The 23,068-nt window shown below is 41.4% G+C and overlaps 2 protein-coding genes and 1 pseudogene across 15 annotated transcripts; 1 reads left to right on the top strand and 2 right to left on the bottom strand.

Annotated features, from left to right (window-relative positions):
* Positions 1-1,038: 1,038 nt before the first annotated feature.
* On the bottom strand, positions 1,039-18,283 carry ZNF821 (zinc finger protein 821). Of its 14 annotated transcripts, none has more exons than XM_016164486.2 (9): positions 18,251-18,283; positions 16,827-16,889; positions 15,565-15,652; positions 14,146-14,262; positions 7,401-7,526; positions 4,786-4,931; positions 3,935-4,039; positions 2,825-2,991; positions 1,039-2,019 (listed from the first exon to the last, which is right to left on the bottom strand). In XM_016164486.2, the coding sequence occupies exons 4-9, from the start codon at positions 14,183-14,185 to the stop codon at positions 1,365-1,367; spliced, it is 1,239 nt and encodes a 412-aa protein (XP_016019972.2). In that variant the 5' UTR covers positions 14,186-14,262; positions 15,565-15,652; positions 16,827-16,889; positions 18,251-18,283; the 3' UTR covers positions 1,039-1,364. The 14 variants fall into 14 exon arrangements, with proteins under 14 accessions (XP_016019972.2, XP_036087298.1, XP_016019969.2 ...); XM_036231405.1 differs by lacking the exon at positions 18,251-18,283 and adding an exon at positions 17,538-17,802 and having other exon boundaries at positions 15,565-15,682; XM_016164483.2 differs by lacking the exon at positions 18,251-18,283 and adding an exon at positions 17,538-17,662.
* On the top strand, positions 15,760-19,310 carry LOC118611422 (translation initiation factor IF-2-like). Its single transcript, XM_036232102.1, has 3 exons — positions 15,760-15,768; positions 17,202-17,812; positions 18,616-19,310. The coding sequence occupies exons 1-3, from the start codon at positions 15,760-15,762 to the stop codon at positions 18,656-18,658; spliced, it is 663 nt and encodes a 220-aa protein (XP_036087995.1). The 3' UTR covers positions 18,659-19,310.
* A 1,597-nt stretch (positions 19,311-20,907) lies between these two features.
* Positions 20,908-21,025, bottom strand: LOC118611853 (annotated as a pseudogene).
* Positions 21,026-23,068: the final 2,043 nt, after the last annotated feature.

Raw genomic sequence — 23,068 nt, forward strand, 5'->3', positions numbered from 1 at the left:
CTCAGAATAATCTTTGACACATAGAGAGTACACAATCATTTTGAAGAGTCCCAAGCAAACCTTCAGTAAGGAGCTGTGAGAGGAAGGCATTTGGTTCAATTAAGTACTTTTAAATGCCCAGTGCATTGTGATAAACTCACTGAAATTTTTGCATTTTTCAGAACAAATAATTCAGCCTGCCTGGAAGGAATTAATGCTAGTTTGGTGGGTTAATTAAACCTATGGAGCTTCCTTGTCATGAGTCGGAAGAGGTCCACATTCCTGGCATAGTAATTTTTCTGGCTGCAACTTAACTAGGGCACTTCCTTCTGGACCTCGAGATCTATAATTATCTAAACTATACACAACCTTTGGTGCAGGCTAAGGAAAGTTCTGTGCTTGTTCTGTACCATCAGAAGCTTTAGAAATGACCTAAGCTCTTGTCTCCTCCATGGTTTGGCAGCCATACAAACTGCCAAAGCAGTCGTTTTGTTCCAGCCTTGACCACTTAATTGATTTGAGCTCTCATATCACCTTAATTTTGGATTATTCTATCTTGGCTCTGGGGAATAAATAAAAAGATAGATTACCTCCTCCCAAACGTGAGTTCCTTGGTGCTAAGGGCCTTAATATTGCAGCTATTGCTATGAACACATTCCTGAGTGCAGCTGTCTGCTGTTTGGGAGAGAATTTTAAAGTTTAACAATCTGAATTCTTGGAAAAGTAGCCAGGACCTAGTCTAAATACCACATCCTCTTTAGAAAATGCCAGTTAGGAATTTGGAAAAGGTAAGCTAGGTTTAAATAGCCCTGGGACTGTGGATTACCTTCGTTAGCGTTGTTGGAGTGGACCCTCGCAAAGTCAGTATCGGTCCTTTAAAGTCCTAGTTGTGCCTCGTCAACTTGTGGAGGCCCAAATAAGGGACTTTTGCTTAGCAAAGCTAAGTCAAGGAGCACCTTCCCTCAGAAAAGGATAACCACCAGAGTTGCTGCGTGAAAACTTCCATCCAGGTCTCTCCCAGATCACTTCATTTACTAAAATGAAACAAAAGCAGGAAAGGGCCAGTAAAGATAAAGTTAATTTATTTGCCCTCAACTCCATGGGCCACACTTGGGCCCCTCAGTCCTTCGGCATGCCCTGCAGCAGTGGGCTGGGGAGTCCAGTTCTCCGGAGTGCCTGCTCCCTTGTCCAGAGCTGCCTCAAGCCAGGTCCCTCCTGACCCCATCATCCTGCTCCCACATGCAAGAGGTACGCAGGTCCAGTGGCGACAAACCGGGGCCTGCCTCTGGCAGCATGGACAGGGCCCTGTGGGTGGGCGCAGCACTGATCCCTGTGGACTTGGGTGGGTGGGTGAGCAGGAGGGCAGAGAGCAGGGTACGTGTGGTTCAGTGCAGAGAGCTGCTGTTCTGCTCTTCAAAGGCCATTTTGCCCAGGAGCTGGCTGTCCAACTCTACCCCACTCACAGGTAACTGGAAGAAGTTCATTTCAGCTGCTAAGGCTGCCATGGCAGAAGGGTCCTGGCCAAACTGAGCTCGCAACATCATGTCCATTTTCTCCAGCCTCCTCTTGAGCCGCTTGGCCTCCCGCTCCCGGATGAGCCGGGCCTGCCGCTTCTCCGGGGTTTCATTGGCCCTCTTGAGCCTCATGGCCTCCCGATCCCGCTGCAGCCGGCGTGCCCGCTGCTCGTCTGTCTCCTGCATGCGCTGTAAGCGCTTGGCCTCGCGGTCCCTCATACGCCTCACCTCCCGTTCCTCGGGGGTCTCATTGTCCCGCCGGCTCTTCTTGGCTGTGCGCTCTCGTTCCAGCCGTTGCAGCCGGACTTCCAAAGGCTCGTTCTGTCGACGGAGGGCCCACTTGCGTACGCTGGGGGTCTGGGCTTCCAGTAGCTTACGGTAGGCAGCACAGTTGTTGCACACGAGCAGAATTCCAGCAGGGTACACTGGAGGACTAAAGGCAATGTCCTTTCCCTCAGCACTGGAGGGGCCCTCACTGTGGGCTGGGGGTAGGGATTCCATATTAAGTACTTCAGGAAGTTTCTCGCTGGAAGGTAAAAATTTTTGACTGTTAGTGTCACCTAGCAAGGCTCAGGTATCCAGTCCTGACTTACTCTTGTCCTACCCAGGCCAGTTGCTCCATGTTCACTATTAGGAGTCAGTTTGAGTGCTTGGGAGACCTCTTCTTCCCCTCTGTCTCTGTCCTTCTTTGGGCTAGGATGTCTAGCAAGTCTTATAGACCACCTGGAGTTAGAGACTGAGACAGCTGCCACAGCAAGCTGCTAGAAATGAGATGTGCCCTTATGATGCGTAGTTTTCATTCAAGCTGGAATGGTGGTGTTTGCTAGAAGCTGTGCAAGGCAGTCCTGCTGTGGCAGAAGGCAGTCCTCCTTGAGCCAGGGGCTGCCTTTAGGGGAAGTACAGTCCACTGACAGTCCACTGGCTCTCGACTTCCATCTCCCCTAGACAACTCTGCAAAGGGACCAGGACACAATTCACACAGTTCCAGTCTTCTTGGGACACAGAACGCAGTACGTCTTCACATTAGGGTCCTCTGAGCACCCGTAACTTCGTTCCCCATGCTTTATCATGAACGTTCTTGGACTTCCCCACGTCTCTTTCTAGAGAAAAATATTATTCTGATAGGGGAAAGAGATGGGAATTCATTTCCCTTTGGGGATATCTAATGGAATAGGCATTACTTACTGGCCTCATTATTTGTATTTCCCAAGAGTCAAGAACCGGTTGCCTTTGTACTACCTACCTCTAGGCTTCTCTCAGACTTGGGAAATCAGAACCCACCACACCCAGTAATCTGTTCACAGCACAAGAGGGTCAGGTGCCCGGCTAACCTGTTAAACGTGGCATGGCTGGTGAAACGGGCTCCACACACAGCACAATTAGACCGCTGGTCCTCTGAGTGGATTAGGAGGTGGCGACCCAATGACCCTGGGGAGCTAAGGGCCCGGCCACAGACAGGACACATATAGCTCTTGGCGCTCACCACTGCTGCAGTGTGCTGTAAAACAGAGCTTTAATCTGTCAACTCATGCCACCTCCAGGACAGTCTCTACCCACTTAGGAACTGTTTTCTGGGAAATGTCCCCTTAGTCTCAGAACAAGAGACCTGCAACTATTCTCCCTGTTTACCGCCTGGGAAAGTAAAAGTCTCCTGTGTTAATTAATGGGCCTTCGGAAGGGCCAAACCATTCAGACCGTTGCTCACATTTCATCAGTTTGAGTTCTGACTACATTCTGGGACATGTGAACTGAGGAACCATAGCGATTAAGAGCCAGAGCCGTCTCCACAGCCTGAGAAGTCAAACTCAAGACAATTTCTCTCTGGCTGCTTTCCTCACTCTGTGCAGTGTAAATACACATGAAGGGAGTGATGAAGGCCAGTCTAGAAGCTGGCAGGGAAGACTGCTATTAGGTGTCCTGCCTTTCCTTCAATCTTTTAAAAACAGTCTTTTGAGGAAAAGCTTCTCCTCACAAACTGATTATCTTTATGGTAAAACTCACACTGCCATGCGTGCTGATGCCTCTTCAAGACAGCTCATAAGGCACAGGTGTTCTGCCATTGGAGCAGGATAAAAACACAAAAGTTTATCTTATTCTGATCCTCTCATTTACACTAACTTTCTCCAGCACTTGGGAAACAATTATTAACTCATTTTTTCTTCTTTAAAACAGAGCCCTCATTATTAACAGATGTTAGTTTCTATTTCACTATTTAAAATATGCATTAAGTAATTTAAAAAAACAATTACAACTTAATTTTCATAGTATGTCTGCCTGGGAACCCCAGAACTTATTTACCCAATATACCTCACTTATTCTCTAAAACGTTCTGAGGACTGGAGTGGAGTCTTGAGGGCAACAAGCCAAGGTCCCTTTGGAAGCTGGAAGCAAAGGCTAAACTGGCGCTCGTGCTGCAGAGCGCACAGCTCCCCATGCCATACCTGGTACACGTGAGCAATCAGCTGCTCCCGACTCCCACAGTCTAGTTGGCAGAGGGGACACTGGCAGAGTCCAAGTAAGGGGTCAGAACTGAAATTCTCTGTGACCTGCAATTCAATATTTGGTAATTCATTAAGATTGTTGACCAGTCTCTTCCCTGTCCCTACTTTTTTTTTTTTTTAAACGCCTACAGCACCTGGTATTCCAAGGTGGTCTCCCATCCGACCCTGCTTAGCTTTCGAGATCAGATGGGATCGGGCTTATTCAGGGTAGCATGGCCTTAGACCCTACTTTTTTTTTTTTTTTTTAACAAGTATCCTGTTATAAAGAACACAATCTGATATCGCTTATTATTCTCGGGTTTCCATGTGGGCCAAAGGAAAAACTAAGGAAAATGGAATTAAATTTGCATCTTCATTTTCTCCAAGGCTTCCTGTCATGAGGACATAGGACTGCCCCAAAGTGAGCTTAACTCTTTTTTTCCCCAAGTTGTAAACACTGTAGAGAATTAATTTCCCTCCTGCCATGCTTCTTGCAGGAACCCTTAGGAAAGACTTTAGCAAGAAGATGGCACCTCAGGTAACACTTTTACTTAAATTTGCAATCATATTCAAGAACATACCCCAGGAAGCCAGCTAATAGTTTTAAAATGTAGGTATTCTGTCTGGAAAGAAGGGAGGAGCTTTAGGAAGCTATACATGAGTGTAGTGATAAGTGAGTAGAAAAGGACAGCTGGGTGTGGTGAGAACTGTGCGTCTGAGCTTTGGGTAACTGGTGCTGTTATCTGTGGATGAGGCATCAGGGCCGAGAAGGGTAAGGGGGATCCTGGTCTCAGGAGCCCCTTGTCACTTGCCTCATGCTCTACCACTTCGTTCCCACCAACAGGCTGTTCTGCATTTTCTAACTCTTTTTCCACTTTGACCACCCCTCCATCTTCCTCTGACGTGTGGGAAGAGATTTCATCTTGTGTGGTCTCCTCTTCATCACCCTCACTGTCACCTGGAACACACAAACTGGTCACTTGTTCTTATTTTTGCACGAATACATCTTGAGTTACTTTCCACCCTAGAGTTTGCAGCTATAATGGAAAACATTTTCAGATCTTCCAAAATACAGTTTTTATCAATGCTTAGTTGGGTACAAATCATGTTAAGTGGAAGCCAGCTATAGCTGTTGTATACAATGCCATATACACACTAAAGAGAAAATCTGAGGCAAAACTGCATTGGAAAATGATTATTGGGCCCTGCACATTATCATAAAAATAACTTCTCACACATGGTTCCCAAATATCTTACACTTCAAATCACACCTCCCCACATACCTCGCACCACGCTCATTACCACCACGCACCACCTCTGACTTCAACACTTCTCACTGATTTTATTAGATTTTAACTTACTTTTCTCCATAACCCTCTGCACAATTTCGCCTTAGTGTCACATATACTATTCTATTTTGAATCCCACTAATATGTTCTCTCCCAGCAAACCCCAAGGCACACTTACAGAAACACTAACAAGTCTTTCTTTCCTCTAATCAATAAAGGAGGTAGTAGTAAATTAGGTAAAAATGATGTCATTTTCTAGGGAAAGAGCTGTTCAGTACAGTGGAAAAATTAGCACAGCAACCAATCTCAGGCAGTTAGTTTATAGTGGCGTTTGACTCACTGTGTTTTTATTACTCTGCTAATAACCTAGGATACTTGGCTAAATAAGTCCATTGTTTCTGCTGGTTCTTTGGATTATCTGCTGAATGACTGAATGCATTAAGTAGAGGGAACGAGTCATTCTTTACTTTAGGATGAAATATATTTTATGGCGACTAAAGTAAGAATTGAGTATTTTAGTTGAAGAGGCATGATGTGCCTGTGGGGAGGTCTGCCTGTGGCTGAGGGATCTGCAAGGGGGAAAATGAGCAAAAAAAAAGAAACTCATGATAACAAAGGGAGTTCTTTCTGAAAGGGGCGGGGGGGGAGCCAACAAAACGCTAGTACCTTGAAGATCATAAGAGGAAACCAAACCTAGGGAAGTCCTCAGACTCCAGCCCCATCCCAGCCCCACCCAGATCCTGGACTCCTGGGCCTAACTGTAAACAAGAGAGAAACACAGGGTGGCGTTTCACCAGTGTACGTGCGTCGGCACTGAGACTCAGCTCTCTTAGCTAATAGTGCTTCTTGTCTTCTCTCTACTATCTCCCACGTAGTTTCTAAATCCACCAGTATCTGGGCAAAACTGGTTACATTCCCTTTCTTTCTAAGAAAATCTAACCAAATCATCTGCTAGGAGTTACGTGCTCTCTTGCGTGGTGTACTGGATTTGGTATGGTACATATACCTTATTCCCCAGCTCAAAGCTTTAGTTCGAATCCATCTCAGTATTGAAAGATTGGCACAGATTAAATCTGGAATACTTGTAAGTCTTGTCTAGGACAATACTGTATAAAACACATTTTTTGTAGTGTATCAAAAATCCAAATACATCTCTCTACTAAAATAGTAAAAAAAATAAGAGTGTCATCTAGAAGGATGATGCATCTTTTCCAGATGTTCCCATTCCTATTTGTTCTCAAACTGGTGATTCCTATAGGTTTTCTAGTATATTTGGATTCATATATCTCTACCCGAGTAACTAATTGCTCAATAATTATTATTTTTGTTGTTAAAATATTAGTTTGAGTGGAAACACTAGTGCTTACAAGGTTGCAGAACTCACTCCCTCTTCATTCTTCCTCAACTCCAAATGTGGAGAAAAACCTGAAATGTCACTCTGAATCGACACTAATAACAACCAATATCAGATGGATGAGATTAGTAAAGTGTGGAAATCATCCTATGAAATAATACATGTCAAAGTGTATTTGTTCAGGCAGGTCGTGGAACAGACGATCCACAAGATTCGACTAGTTACCAGCCACTGTCTTTTCCATCTCTTAACCACAGGCATCAATTTAAGACTTGGTGTGGGAAGAGAAGACCTCAACATTAGCATTTTATATGATGCGTAATCTCATTAGTACACAAATCCTCTTGTATGAGATTAAAACTAGGCCCTCAAGCAAAAGTTTCATTAACGTCACTTACATTTTCTTAGTTATGAATAAATAGATCCAAGGAGACACGGATTTCTTTTTTTGTTTTCATTTGCCCTAACCAAGGGGCTGCTTGGGCACTAATTATTCCTATGCCCCCATCGCAATTAAAAACAAACCTATCAGTGTATGGCACTGTGCCCAGTACTGCAGTCCTTGAGTGTAAAAAGAAAAAAAACAAAAAACCGCAATGCCAAACCTGTTCTCTCTCTGGATAAGTATATGTCCGTACACCTTAGAACACCTTTGGGAACACTGAGGATCCACCAATCTTCTTCAAGTCTTCCTCCCAACCCCATGCACAATCCCCAGAGCACACACACTCTGATAATTCTTCTCCCATTGCCCTGAGTCATTACCAGAAGGTGCAGAACTCACTGCTACTGGAGTCCTGATCTCTTAGTTGTTGGATAGCTTGTCGCTGACTGCCAAGGTCTCCAGGAAAATCAGTTTTCATCATCGCCTGGCGGGCTTGCTCTTCTAGCCCAGCAAATACTTGATCCCCTGGTGGTCACAAGGAAAAATAGTCAGGCCACCAGCTGGGCAGCACATCCCCAGGCAAGCTGGTTGGAAAGTCAGAGCATTCAAAGGGCAGAGACAGGCAGGTACCCTGTGGTGCAGTCATTCATCTCCAAGTCAGCTTGTTGCCTCCAACAGTTTCTGGGCGCAGCTACTCTTCCTGGGCAGTAAGCCAGATGCTCTAGAAAGCATCTTTTGCTTCCCTTAGATCCTCCTAATCTTGATTCCTTCTCAAAAGGTGATCAATTGCTACTGTACAAACTTAGCTTCAAAAACTCAATTCCGTTTACGAATTTCCATCATGATTGGGGATACAGAGGCAAGAAGAGGTAAAAGGATAAGATAAAGATAGGGCAACAAATCTCGGTATAATCTCTGAATCTTGAGGTACTAGCATTATGCCCTGACTCAGTGTCTATCTGATTATAAACAAGTGCTTCAAATAATCCTAAGTAACAGTACCTAAATCTATCTTTTATCCACTCTGCTTCCAAGACATGCTCTGAAAGTTCTTCCTTGACTCTCTCTTTTAATGTCTATCAGAATTAGCAATTAGCAAGTCAACTAGTTGAATAACGGATTAAAAGGAGAACACATAATATATGAACTCATTTATGCTGAGGAACTAACTTCCTGAAACATGCTACCTAATTTGCAACAAATATTTCATCTGATCTCCTTGGTCCAATGATCTAATGTGGTCCTTTTCTCTCTTTCCTTTTTTTTTTTTTTTAAATTTTGGTATGGAACATCCAAAAGCCCTGGACCCATCCTTGATTATGCACCTACTTATGGGGAACTCTGCCTGGGAACTGTGTGATTACTGAAGAGTTAACATTTAAGTGCTCTTTTATTTCCAAGAGGCCAGGTGTACAGAAAAAAGAGAATTGGGTTTCTCCAGGTTTCCATTATCTCAGTCGGAGTGGAAAATACAGTCTCCATTCTCCAGCCAAGACAATAATGAAAAGCTGTAGTAAAATGTTTGACAATAGACCAATAGCTCTTTCTTACTGAAGAGAGAAAGGAAAGCAAACAGGCTCAGGTTCCAAGGCAGGGGACAATGATGTAGGAGAAATGAACAGGTCAGTTGACCTGCACTATTAGCCTCTAGGCAATGAAAGAACTGATGTGAAGTGGGCTTCATGTGATTACTAAGGCATTCGTTCTGCAAATATTCATTGAGCATTTACTATATGCTAAGTGTTAAACATAAATAATAGCTAGTATTTGACACTTCCTAATCCCAGACTCCATGTTAAGTGCTTTATAGTTGTTGCCTTAATTCTCTGCAAGATTCTATGTGGTAGAATTTTACTTAGGAGAAAACTAAGGTCTATGGTGGAACTAAGTATTCAAACCCAGGTCTTCCCATCTAATATCCGTGTTTTTAAGCTGCTTTCCAGGAGAGATGTAAATAGGAATTTAGGAAGTTAATCAAAATGGTTTTGCCGAAAACAAATGCTGTTTCTGTGAGAAGAATGGTGCTGATCTTAGGGTCACTGTTATCTTCATATTATAAGAATCTGATAAATACAACACAAAGATCAAAATAATGTTCTCAGGGCCAGTATATGACAAAAAGAAACATCATTTTGATGATTCTGATATTATGTGATGTTAGAGTAACTAATATTATGGCTACTCTGACTGATATTGTGAATATGAACAGAGGTGGTTAGAGCTAAAATGTACTTCTGGCCACACGGCCCCCAAGTAAAGGAAAAATAAGCTGCTTTAAGTTCATTTTCATAATATCCAAGATGACAAAATGGATATAAATTACTGCTAGAGAAAGCAAAAAACACTGACTCCTACGTTATAATGTCTCCTCTTCTTCCTTTGCTGAAGTAAAATATATGTGAACATAAATATTTTATTATTTATTATTATTTATACCCGGTCTTCCTGGGTGGTCTCCTATCCAAGTACTAACCAGGTCCGACACTGCTTAGCTTCCCAGATCAGATGGGATTGGGCTTGTTCAGGGTGGCATGGCCGTAGACCATGGACCGTGGCTCCACTGGGACACAAACCCAGGACCTTCTGCGTGTAAAGCAGACATGCTAACCGCTACACTATGGAACCACGTCCTGAAGTAAAATATTTAATTTCTCCGTGTTGGTTCCATTGTAAACCACGAGACAATGGCCAACTAGAATAGTTACTGAATTCTTCTAGGTAGATGCATATTTTTGGACCTGGTAGATGTGAGCAGATATGGGACTAAGGAATAACTTATGTACCAGCATACAATTATCGAGGGTCAAATCATTCTCATCAGTGATACTGTTTATATCTAAAGAAATCTAACCAGTAATCAGGTTTACAGGATACAAGTAACATACACTCCACTCCCCTTCTTAATATGGAATTGCCACTGGATTATTAAAAGAGCATCTAAAAGGCTATACACCTTTCAATATCAGCTAGTAATTCAGTTTAGTCTCCATCAATTGGAGGTCAAAATTTATTTTTGTCTATTGATGCTTAGATATTTAGGCCTTCATAGAACAGAGAAGTTCTGTTTCACATGACTTCACTATCTAGGGAAGTTGTATGCTCACCTAGGCAATCTCACCTAGGACAATTGGGATAAATTAATTCTGTCATTTCTTTTTGGTAGTTTGTAGAGAAAAGCTGTGCTCTTATATTTTATTCTAGTCCTAACTTGAGAAAAAGGCTAAGGTAAACGTTATTCCTCAGTGCTATTCCTGTTTTAAACATCGGCCAAAGCAAACTATATAAAAACCATAAAAAAAAGAAGTCATTTTGGCAAAACTCATAGGAAAAGATATGTTAATATATTTTATAAATTCTTAATATATTCAGACCAGTAGTCATTATTTACCTAATTCCTAAAATACGGCTGTTCAGAATTATCCTTTCATAAGAAGGTAGTAATACTTGCTAAAAGCATGTCATATTAAATATAATATTATCCAGAGATACTAGTGATTAAGAAGTTATACAATTGTCTGCTTGTAATAACGTGGAATTGTTATTTCCTTCTATGTTGAGACTACTGGAATAGGTTACAAATATCCTCTGGTCTCTAGATATTAATGTAGGGCAATCGTCTTATTTAACATGGGTATTTGTCTACTAATAGTTGAGAACAAATCATCTAAGCACCACGGTGAAAAGCAAGGTGCTACTTCTCCTTCTTTCGGTATGAAATCAAGATACTGTTTGATTTGGCTAAGGTTTTTCAGACCAGATAAAAACAAGGCCATGCAAACAAGTTTGGAGAACAAATGAGAAGCCTGAGATGAAAGTTATTACAAAGACAAAGATTTTACAATTCATTTCGAGTCTTTAGTGTAGTTAAATAAGAAATTTCTGGCTGACTGAAGTAAAATATAGCAGCTGAAACATAGTCTAACAGAGCAGATGTCAAATTCAGAGAAAAAATGGGTTAGTATTGGGAGTGTGAGGCTTAGGATTCCATTTCTAGCGAACAGTCTCTGTAACCCAAGGTGCTATCATATGTTGGGAACATAACCATTTACCTCAAAAGGATGCTGACAGAATGAATGAAGATAAAACAAGTTGCACTTTTTAGATGAGAAGGGGTTCTAAAAGCTTTTTTCCTACTTCCCTGTAAAAGCTGAAAACTTTTAATTGAAGTTGAAAGTTTTTAGTCTCGTATGTACTTTGCAATCTGAAAACAAAAACTCTTTAAGAAAAATTTTCCTTTTCTTACTGGTTTGCTTGATATAAGCACACTAAATGAGAGTGTGCAAGGTACTCTATTTTCATCCTCTTTAGAAAGAGTTGACAAAAAAACTTGTACTCAGAAGTGATGAAATGAGGAAGGAGGGAGGGAAAAAGGCTTAACAGAGACTTTAGCCCATCAGCAGTTTCTCTGTGACTAACAATTCTGGGCTTTTATTCTAAATCTCTTGTCAAATCTATTAATGAACTGGGTAAAACACAAGAGTCTGCCTGGATGTTCCCAGGGAAATGAAAGATCACTATGGTAATTTAGATATAGAGACAGTCCTGAGAAAGCCAAGTGTCAGAGTGCCTGCCCATTGGCTTCTAAAGTGAATTGGATGAATGCTGCCAGGCTACAGCCAATGGATTCTTAACATATTCTTTTAGGTGGGCTTTGAGCTTCATGCCACACCATTTTCTTCTTCCCAGAAGGCAGATCTAATGGAGCTCAGTTATTACTCTGCTCAAGTGCTGACTGGCTTTGATATTTAAGCAAAGCTCCTGCAGACTTTCCTGTCTCTCATTCCATTTACTTTAAATAGATGAGCAGCATTAAATTCAATACGTTTGACTGGTTCCATTTCACTGCAAGGGCATAGGAGACTCAAGTGGTCAGACGACTGAAATTACCTATTTCTACTGGTCATTACTGTCATGGGCAATGAGAAGATGACCTTTCAACACAGGCAGGTTCAGCTTCAGCCCCCAAATAGTAAATAAATAGCAGGTCCTCAGAGACCAGCAAATCTCAGTGTCTTTTCTTCTTTGGTCAAGCTTAGTCTATCACCTGAGAAGCCTTCCAAGTCCCCTGCCCAAATGCATCACTGAAAACAGCTCCTCCCTTGGGGTCTGCTCTTTGGCTGCAAATGAAATTTCGATTCACAGCCCTCTGTATGGTCACCACCACAGAGGCTGCAAAGTCCCACCTACTCCACAAAACAATGTTCCCTCACTCTGGAAACTGCATTTCTGCAGCCGTGGATGTGTGATGTTCTCTCCTTCTCCATGGCCTATTTGTCCATCTGTTTTCCAACTCTAATACCAGCTCATCCTGTGTTTGACTATGGTGGGCAGAGATGTAACTGATGAATATATGCTACATGGACACAACGTAGGCCACATAAGCCTTTATTGGCTCTGCTGGCCTTATCACAATCACACCATCATCTCCTCAGCCACTTTCCTTAGATGTCAAAAAAACTGGACACGTGGCTATAAACATCCAACTCCTATGATTGCCTTATTTGTGAACCCATCATCTCCACTAAGAGTACCTTTCCTGCCCTGCCTTCTTGGGGTAATATCTGTGCCTTTTATCAATCAATACTCACTTTCAACCAGAGAGGAGAAGACAAGCCACCTAAAGTGCTGTGTTGGATTACCTATGCTAGAATACTTTGTTTTATCTCTTTGACAATCTTCATATTCAGGCCCACTCACCTTTATAGTAAGCAGCCCTCCATATCCACCTATTCCAGAATATACTTATAGAAGCATCCAACTTCTTATGTCTTACAAAATTTTTCTAGGACTTTAAGAATTACTTGTATATGAAGATTTGCTACCCTAATCTCATTATCTTGCTGAAGTCCTCTTAAGTCTTTTCTTCCTATTGTTTTCTTTCCTACTCTTAAAATTACCTGATAAGATAAGATACATAGTGCCTGGCATACGATATGATTTTAATAAATTTTAGTCCTTTTATCTTAACTCTTTGTCTAACCTTCCTCTCAAATGCAGTTTTTTTCCCTTTAAAAAAGTCTTTCACATGTTATATCACTGAATTCTCTTCAAATGTTGCTGTACTTTATTTAGTTAAGTCCTCTGTAATAATAGGGAGCTATATGTCTCTTTTACAAATATTTGGGTGAGGATGCTTATCTTTCCAGATCATAGGAACTGGTTAATTATCTCAAATCTACACAGATACAGTAATATTAACTTAATAAGGTACAGCAAGGTACTTGAATACTCTCTATGAGCAGTGTTAGAAGTAGAGTGGGTCTCTCTCTGCCCTCTTGAAGTTTATAATCCAATTACTGAAATGAAACATATATACAAACTGTTGAGAAATAATGCAGGGCAATAGTGAGTACCTGGTCTTCCATCTCACACACTGCTTTACAGTCCCAAAACACTGCATTCTAAATGTCACTCTACTCTCCCTGCTGAAAAATCTCCAGTAGCTCCTTACGATCTACATAATGAAGTTAAAAGTTGGCCTGGCCTTCAAGCCTCTACAATGTAGAGTTAAATATCTCCAACCTCATGTCCTATGACTTCTGGACAAATAAAACTTCTACTTCATCCAACGTCTCCTTGTCCCCTGAACATATTATGTGTATTTCCTCTTATATCTTTGTTCACATAGTTTTCCCTACCTGATTTTACCCCTTCCTTCCTCTTTTTTTAAAATCTGCTTTCTATCTTTTTAAGGCCCAGTTCAAGTTCATGATCTACGGCCTCTTCTGTCAAGCACTCCTTTGCTATCTCAGTCCTCAGAGCCCTCTCCCACCTCTTAACTTCTGTAGTACACATAGTATGTAGCATCCGTATTTGGCACTTAGCATATACTATCGTGTGTAGCGGCGGGGGCTACAATATAGTCTTATACATCCTTATATTGTTTTACAGACCAGGCATCTAGCACAAGGCTTTGTACAGAGTAGATATCCTATAAATGTTAACATGGATACTAAGGATGAATTTAATGTACTTACTCTTAAGACAGAGTTCTAACACCTTTTCAGCAATCGGACACACTTTAAATCCATCAGGTTCAATTCCTTTAATCCTTTTTTCCTCCACAAATCTTACCTATACAATTACTCTTCCATTCCAAACATCAACATTCCCAGATTCTAGAAGACAAAGCCCCAGTACTCACAGTGAACTTTATTAGGATTTGTCTGTTTCCGACGGGACATGTTTCCCTGATCCAAGAGCTCTGGCCTTTCCCAGTTTCACGACTGGATGTGTTACTACTTCCTTGCCGGGTGCTGACCTACAATAAAAAGGATATTGTTAGCACATGTCATTTTGCCCAGGTATTATACAAAATTAACAGATTAAAAAAACTTTAAAAAATAGTTCTTAAGTACATAAAACTCACCAGTTATAAATAATTGAACTAATTAAAGGAAGACATGAATAAACCTCTAGCACATCAAGATCCCAAGAAGTTTGAGGGGACTCCCTTAGAGGATTTAGAGAACTCTAAATCTATATGTGGAATTCAGAATACTGTTAAGCAATCATGATCAAGGTCACAGGACAGAAAAGAAAGCAAAAAACTCAGGCAACCAGCATTAGTGGTAATGTGAGCTCAAAGGGATAACCCCCCCCCCCCCCGCCCCGTGAATTGTAAAAGGATGCAAAGGAAGCTAAAGAGAATGACAGCTCACATGCCCACTGGAAGTCAAGACCTGCCATCTGTACCAACTGGAGACTCCAGATGTTTTTCAACTAGTAATCTCACCTAGAGGTGAAAAAGGTATTACATTCCCATCAGAAAGGAAATGTTTCGAAACTTTTAGACATCTGTAAATGAAAGCAATACAGGAAATAGAGCCTCTCTTTAGTAATGCAAGCACGGTGCTGGGCACTGTGGATGACTGGGCACTAAAGCAAATCAGACTTCCAATGTTGAAGATGGGCTCTCAAGAGAAGAGCCAGATGGCATCCACATTGTTGAGTACTAATTCAGCACTCCAATGTGAAACATCAACCTGGCCCTGCTCACATGCTCTGGAGTGGTGGTCAGAGTTAATAACTTTAGTGCCTCTTCTCAATCTAGCAAAGAGCTATGACTGGGAGAAACAAAGAGAGAGACTCCCCAAACGAGAAATGCTGCAGAGACATGCACCTGATTCTCTGAAATAGGAAGGAGCAGATACTTAAGCCTGAAGGTTTCTGGTTAGTTAAGAGAAAGACTTTCCTAGCACGTAAGTGTTGTTAGAGTCTGAAATGAATTAGTATTGGAAGCTGTGAAATTTTCTTTGAAAGACAGAGTGAATAAACAGACACAGATTAAAAAGAGGTAGCTCTTTTTTCCTACCATAGACAAAAATATGGATCTAGTCATCCTCTAAGTTTTCTTTCAGTTCCTGTCTTCTCAATTTATAGTCACACTGAATACACAAATATAAAATTGTAGTTTATTGTCTTAAGAGGCATTATGAGAAGCTACCATTAGCTATACTTTGCACTCTAGTTACTGAAGACTCACCTCCTGTTATGCCAACTAACTGCTCTAAAGTAGCTAGAAAGGACCTCAGACCTGTAATCAGATCCTGCCTCCCCTTACCAAAAGAAGAAAGAAACCGCAAATGGCAAAGACAGGCCTCCACAGGAAGTGGCAAAGGAAGCAGCTTTCAGGCAGTCTTCTATCATATCTGCATATCAAACACAGTTCTTTTTCAGACCTTTAATTAGAAAAAAAACTCCAAATATACATAAAAAATCAATTTCAACTATTTAGAGGGCAGTACGTTGAGCGCTAATGCTAATGGTATGTGTTCTCTATTCTAAGTTTTGTTTGTATAGAGCATTTCTTTCTAATCAAGTAGTTAATTAATGGAAGCAGTAAATAAATATTACACTTCACGTAATATACACTTTTCCTGTAACTCGGTGGAATTACAAAGTGGAAAGCTGAATGAAATGCAGGTTGTCTTTCATTTTTTCTAAAATTTGCAGAGCTACACCTCCCTATTGCATAAGAAAAGTAAAAAATCTTATCTAATCTTTACATTTTTATCTCCATCAAGATCAGAAATTGAAACTGTGACATAAAGATAATAAAGATCCTTCTAAAGGAAGGCCAAGTAAATTGAGGTAGGCTCTATTCAGATCATCTTGGTGAGGCAACAGTTCAATACTAAACCTAGGATCAAGTCGGAAATAGAGGATCATCTGCATATTTAAATCAGCAGTAGCCACTGCATCTCACAGTCCTCCTAGTGGCCAAATGGGGAACTGACCAGATAGTACCCAATGGGGCTTCACACCTGGACTAAGGGAAAAATAAACTCTTACTCCCTCAAAAAAAGAAAGCTTGTGGGGTCGTGCACCCTTAAAAACATATAAGTAAGAAAATAAGTAAGTAAGTGGCATTGGAAGTACATCCTTGTCGACGCAAAAGATTTCAGGGGTTAGACAACTATTTTGTAGGAGGTAAAAGCTAATAAAATCCTAGCCACATTGTCCTGAAGGGCACTCATGCAGTTTTACTTTTAACACTGCCTTAGTTCCCAAGCCCGAATCTGAGACCATCACAAAAATGTAAACGGACAGCTTCCTAAATATCACCATCTGGAAGAAAATCTATGGGAAGAAAGGTAAACGGTGAGATTCAGGTTTACAAGGGATTCTCTTTAAAAAGGAAGGCATCTTTGTCTGTCTTTAGAATGAGGTTAAGAGTCCTTGGGAGGGGGGGCCAACGTCTCCCCTTAGTACAGTTCCTGCTCTCCCGCAGGTGTTAGGTTGCAGCTTCCAGGACACACCATAGACTTTAGCAAAGAAAAAACTGGTGAAATCCAAGCTTAAGAAAAGAGGGTGCACTCCCACCTCCAGCTCTGGTGCGGTTCCCACGAAGCAAAGTAAACTCGCCTGAATCCCAGTGATTTGTATCTGCCAAAAAGGAGAGGACAAGAAAGCTGGTCACGTAGTCGCCTCGCTGTTCACCCTGTTCCCACTTCAGTTTGGTCTGGAATGTGTGTACAATCAGCCGAGATGGTCCCTGTGGTTTCTTCAAGGATGAGCACAGGTAGAGTCCCAGGAATTACCAGACGAGAGCCAGTGGTCTTCCGAGGCGGCTCAGACAACACAGTCTTCTCCGAAATCTAAATTTAGAAGCCTTTCTGCGAGACGGCGACACGGGACTGATACCCGGGTCTGCACTCCCACGCCCATCCTCCCCCTCCCCCGGCTCCTCCTCTCCAGCCTGTCAGACTCCGGGGCCGTCCGGGCGGTTCTCGGCCAAGCACGACCTGGGCCCACGCGGGGAGGGCGGCTGCGCGGACGCCCCTCCCGCGGCAAAGGGGCGGAAAGAGGAACGGCCGGCGGGGAACCAGCCGCGTCCGGCTACGTCTTGGGAAACCGCGGCATAGGGTGGGTCGGAGCCGGGGCTGCCCCCGTCCCCCAGGCCAGAGCGAGCCCCTAGCCCCCTTCGCAGACACAGACAGACAAAAGGACCTACATCCGGCCGCCCAGAGGGGGGTGAGGAGCCCCCGCATCCTCAGCCTAGCCCCGAAGGGAAGGAGTCGGGGGTCTTTTTACCCGGCGCCTCGGCGCTCCGCGGCGCTCCGGGTCCCTGGGCCCCGCCTCCGGACAGACGGACCGCCGGACAATGGGCCACGGGCAGCAGCTCGGGCCAGCCAGACCGGGGCTCTCTGGGACTGGGCCCTGGCAGGCGGAGGGCGGCTGCGGGCCGAGCTGGTGGCGGGGAGCCGAGGGGCGGCGCTGCAGACGGACAAAGCCAACGGCAGACAGACAGACGGAGGGGGAAAAGATGGCGACGCGGGCGGCGGGAACGCGCAGCTCGCGCACCCTCAGTGAGTGGGGCGCGTGCCCGAGCCTGACTTCTCTCCCCCTCCCTCCTTCTCCAGCTTGGTCCCCCTCCCCGCTTCCCAGGCGCGCGCCCGGTGTCATGGGCGGGGCTTGAGGGGATCAGGGTCCTGGGAGGCGGGACTTAAGGGAGCATCCAATCCCAGACGTTCGAGAGGGGCCTCGCCTTCATCCTCGCGCCCCCGGACCACCCAGCTTCCCATCCTCCGTGGTATTTCTCTAGTCTTGTCAGCCCTCAGCGTCTCTCACCGCTCCTGGACCTTTAAACTCCACCCTGACTGTCTGCCCTAATCCTGGTTTCCTACTCCACCTTCGAGTTCAGCCACAAAACCCACATCCCCCAACCGCAGCTCCACCGCAGGCTCCCCCTCTCCTTAGGCCAACCTTAGTCTCCTCCCCAACCGAAACCCTCTTCCCTTCCTTACCCCACAGTGCACGGGTTTCTTTGGCTCCCAAGGCATTTAATGTGACCGAGACCTGAGGGCCACAGGCTTTTGTGGGTGGGGCTAGATTCAGCTGTCAGAACCTAGGAAGAGAAAAATCTTTTTTTTTTTTTTTTAAAGACATTTAAGTCTCCAACATGTTTCTGAATCATGAAATAACTAGCTGTAGACCTAGGAGCATAGGATTAATTTAGAGCAGGACAACTTGTGGCACTGTTATCACTTAAGGGGCATTTGGTGCGATTGAGAGTGATTAGATTCACTTCCTAATAAAACATCTCCTTCCCCTGTCATCACTCGTTTTTAGTTCCTCATACTTTCCTTTTTCTCATTCTTTCTTCTTGCAGAATGCCTAACCCTGCCTCTGACGTAGTTTACTTGGAGAAGTAGGGAGTGCAGTGGGAAAAAGATGGAATCTGGTATTAGAAGATCCATCCGGCTTTGCGTCCCATTCAGCTCTGTCTCTGACAAGGCTGAAAACTTTGATCAAGTCACTTACCTATTTTGAACCTCTGCTTCCTAGAATGTAAAATGGATAATAATGTAATAATTCCTGGTCTCTACTCTCATAAAGTTATTATGCTGATTAAGTAAAATGAACTATGAAAGCATTATGCAAATAATCTTTATGATTTACTGACCCCACAAAGGCAGAGCTTATGAGGATGCCGACCCTTGCTTGTAAAGCAACAAGTCTTGGTATTTGCATAAAGCACTCTTGCAAAATGTCCTTCCCATAAATCTCCAATGAGATGATATCATTGTCTGTATCTTGTGTTTAATATGAGAGAATGGGCGTGTTGAAGGATCTTGGTCCTTCACAATTCTGTGATAAATAGCTCATTCATTCCTTGTGGCTGGGATATTTAGGTAGGAATTATTATTCTTTAACTTTGGTTAAGGAAACATTTTTTATTTCATTTAAAAATTTATCTCCTAGGTAGCCAAAAATGAAATATTCTTATCCACCCAGAAAAATTTTAAACAGTTTCATGTAAGAATGCATGCTGGAATAAACATTGGCTTTTATACTTAACAGTAATTCTTGATGAGTTTTGACTGAGGGATACAAATATGGCTTTATTATGTCACTTTAAATTTGACATAGTTGACATTTTCAACATGAAAGGAGCTAGTAGGTAAAGCATTAGGAAAAAGCCTCCAGTGAAATTTCTTGTCCTTGTCGTTAAGTTACTAGGTAAAGTTGGGCAACTTGTTCCATCTCCTTGAGTTGCAAATAAAATAGGATTATAATAATGCTATTCTTATCTTTCTGTGCCCTAGAAATGCCTCTGAGGTGTTGTGATTCACGGTTATAGTCAAATGAAAGAAAAATTATAAAATAAGGAATTAATTTTCCTGTTTTCATCTAAACTTGTTTTGTATCTAGAAGACTTTTTCATTAATCATTGATTTTTTTCAGTTTCATTTTTTCATTTCTACTTTCCAATCTACTTATATGGTTATGTTATCATTTTACCACTTCAACTATATTAATTTTTCTTTTAAATATCTTCCTAATCTGTTTTATATTTATTGGCTCCTACAATGATCTGTTAAGGGTTTGCATTACAACAGTATTGGAAGGATAATTTAAAGAACTTCATTTAAAAATTTGAGATGTATTTCACATACCATGAAATTCACGCTGAATGTGTATAATTCATTGTTTTTATTGTATTTGCAAGGTTGTGAAACATCACCAGTACCTAATTTCAAATGTTTTCATCACCCCAAAGAGAAATCCCATACCCATTAGCAGTCACTCCCCATTTTCTTCCTCCGGCCCCTGGCAACAACTAATCTACTTTCTGTCTCTATGGATTTGCCTGTTCTGGACATTTCACATAAATAGAGTCAGCCAATATTAAAACTTTTGTGTCTGGCTGCCTTTCACTTAGCATGTTTTCAAGGACCATCCATGTTCTAGTATGCATATTTCATTCCTTTTTATGGACAAATAGTAGTATTCCGTTATGTGAATATATAGTACCAAATTTTACTTTCATTCATCAGTTGACAGATATTTGTGTTGTTTTCACTTTTTGACTATTCTGAATAGTGTTGCTGTGAACTTTTGTGTACAATTTTCGTGTGAAGAAATTTTCGGTTCTCTTGGATATATACCTAGGAGTGGAATTGTTGGATCATATGGTAATTATTTAACTCTTTGAGGAGTTGTCAAACTGTTTCCCGACGTGCCTGCATCATTTTGTATTCCTACTAGCAATATATTAGAGGTCCATTTTCTCTACATCCTGGGCTACACTCATTATTGTGTCTTCTTCATTATAGCCATTGTAGTGAGTGTGAAGTGAATCTGTGGTTTCGATTTACATTTCCCTGATGGCTAAGGATGTGGAACATCTTGTCATGTGCTTTTTATTGACCATTTGGAGATGTCTATACAAACCCTATGCCCATTTTTAAACTGGGTTGTGTTTTTATGTTTTTTGTAAGAGTTGTTGTTTTTTAATATTCTGGATACTTGACCCTTATAGAATGCTTGCAAAATTTTTCTTCCATTCTGTAGGCTGTCTTTTCACTTTCTTGATAGTGTGTCTTTGAAGCACCAATGTTTGTTTGTTTGTTTCTTTCCTTTCTCTCTCTCTCTCTCTTTCTTTCTCTCTCTCTTTCAACGCCTACCCCACCTGGTATTCCTAGGTGGTCCCCATCCAAGTACTAACCAGGCCTGACCCTGCTTAGCTTTCGAGATCAGATGAGATCAGGCACGTTCAGGATGGCATTGCCATAGACCCCAATGTTTTTTATTTATATGAAATTCAATGTATACTTTTTCTTTAGTTTCTTGTGATTTAGGTATCATATCTAAGAAACTATCTCCTAGTCCACAGTCACGAAGATTTATACCTGTTTTCTTCTAAGAGTTTTATAATTTTAGCTCTTACCTTTAAACCTTTGATCCATTTTGAGTTAATGTTCGTATAGGTGTGAGGCAGTGAGATACAACTTTATTCTTTCGCATATTGATACCTAGTTTTCTCATCACTATTTGTTGAACAGTCATTTTTTCCCCCATTCAATTGTCTTGTTATCCTTGTTGAAAAATCCATTGACCATATATGTATGGGGTTTATTTCAAGACTTTCAATTCAGTTCCACTTACCTATATGTCTATCCTTTTCAGACAGCCTTGATAAGAACCTCATATTTTAAGGAGATAGTTTAAACTTTTGAGGTTGTATTTAGAATCTGGAATTATGTTTTCATTCTTTTGAACTCATTTAAGGAAAAATTAAGTTTTCTAAGATGATTACAATGATGATAAGTGTTATGAAAACAATTTGATTTCAGAATGCACTTTTCATCTTATATGTGAACTGGAATCAGAGTAATAACTGATTTAATGCATTTTTCTTTTCATTTGTTGATAAACTCAATACATATGAATTGAAAGTAAAACTTGGATGCAAATTATTATGGCAATATGGATACATGGAAAGTATATCATATCAAGTCTCAAGATATGGGTTCAAGATTTGGTCCTGGCACTTAAACTATTGACCTTGGATTGGTTACTCTACAGCTCTATGCTTCGCTTTCCTCCTGTAATAACTAATAATCATTTATGACCTATAACTGCTTCATAGAAATGTTGTAAGCCTCAAATTGAGGTAATGTGCTTGTTAAGTACCCTGTAAATTGCAAAATGCCACAAATAGTTAATATTTGATACAACCCTAATTAGTGATACTAAAAAGTTCTCTGAATAATCATTCCACAGATGCGCTAAAAAAATGATCTTAATTTTCCCTAGTTCTTAGAAAGATAGATGTCCAGAGAAGTTCTTATTTCATTTTATATTCTTTAGTCTAAAAGCTTTCTGAGAGTTTCCCCTTTCTAAATGTTAGTACTTAAAAAAATAGGCAAATTACTCTGCTCATCATCTCTTTGTCCTCTCTTACACAATGTACTATAGTAAATATTTTAGTCTTTGTGGGCAACATAGGGCTTTGTCACATATTCTCCCCCAAGCTTTTAAAATTTTTATTATTATTTTAAATCCAGTAACAATGTAAAAACTATTCTTAGCTGGAGGGACTGTATAAAAACAGGCCTGATTGATTTTGGCCTGCAGGCCTGTTTTCATTGGGTTCAAGCTCTATATCAGGCTTTAGTTTTAGCCTCTAGTTATAATCATTTACATATGCAAAAAAGAGTAACTGGTTAGTTAACCAAAGGAATTTTATGTTACTTTTTATCCTAACAGCAAAACAGATTTTCAAGTGGAACAGTGTGAGTCATTTGGGTTTTTTGGATTATGTTTAGCATCTGGTCTGTTCAGCCAAGGACAGAGATAACCGTTTTTGAGTAGCTGGCTGATTGTGATACAATTCACACTGATGTATTACAGCATCCAAATAATTAGAAAGGGCAGGAGGACACAGGTGATGATTGCTGAATCCAAGCCCCTGCTGAGTAGGAAAAAATTTTTCTAAATGAGTCATGTTATTTTTAGCAAGATGTGGGCTCAATGACATTTTTCACTCATCTTTACTTTCATTGTTTGAACAAAATTGTAATAATGTCAAGGACTCCAAAAATGATCTAAACATACTGTGCTACTGAGAATATGGGGAAACAGTAACTCTCATACATTAGAGGGGTGGTGTAAATTGATACTTCCTCTTTGAAGGGTGATTTGGCACTATCTGTTTACATTAAAAATATACCTACCCTTTGACCTAGTTCTTCTGTTTCTGGGAATTTACCCAATAAATACAATACATGCAGGCAAATATCTAGTCATTGCAACATTGTTTATAGGGGCAAAATACT

Source organism: Rousettus aegyptiacus, unplaced genomic scaffold, assembly GCF_014176215.1.
Source record: "Rousettus aegyptiacus isolate mRouAeg1 unplaced genomic scaffold, mRouAeg1.p scaffold_m13_p_14, whole genome shotgun sequence".
Classification (NCBI taxonomy): Eukaryota; Metazoa; Chordata; class Mammalia; order Chiroptera; family Pteropodidae; genus Rousettus; species Rousettus aegyptiacus.

What these genes read in the sequence shown, in the direction of transcription:
- ZNF821 (XM_016164486.2), bottom strand. Translation starts at nt 14,185, where the DNA reads ATGTCCCGTCGGAAACAGACAAATCCTAATAAAGTTCACT. An exon ending in AAATCCTAATAAAGTTCACT is followed by an intron (nt 7,527 to 14,145) that starts GTGAGTACTGGG and finishes TGTGACCACCAG; the next exon opens with GGGATCAAGTATTTGCTGGG. An exon ending in TGATTGCTCACGTGTACCAG is followed by an intron (nt 2,992 to 3,934) that starts GTATGGCATGGG and finishes TCTGTTTTACAG; the next exon opens with CACACTGCAGCAGTGGTGAG.
- LOC118611422 (XM_036232102.1), top strand. An exon ending in GCGCAGCTCGCGCACCCTCA is followed by an intron (nt 17,813 to 18,615) that starts GTGAGTGGGGCG and finishes TTCTTCTTGCAG; the next exon opens with AATGCCTAACCCTGCCTCTG.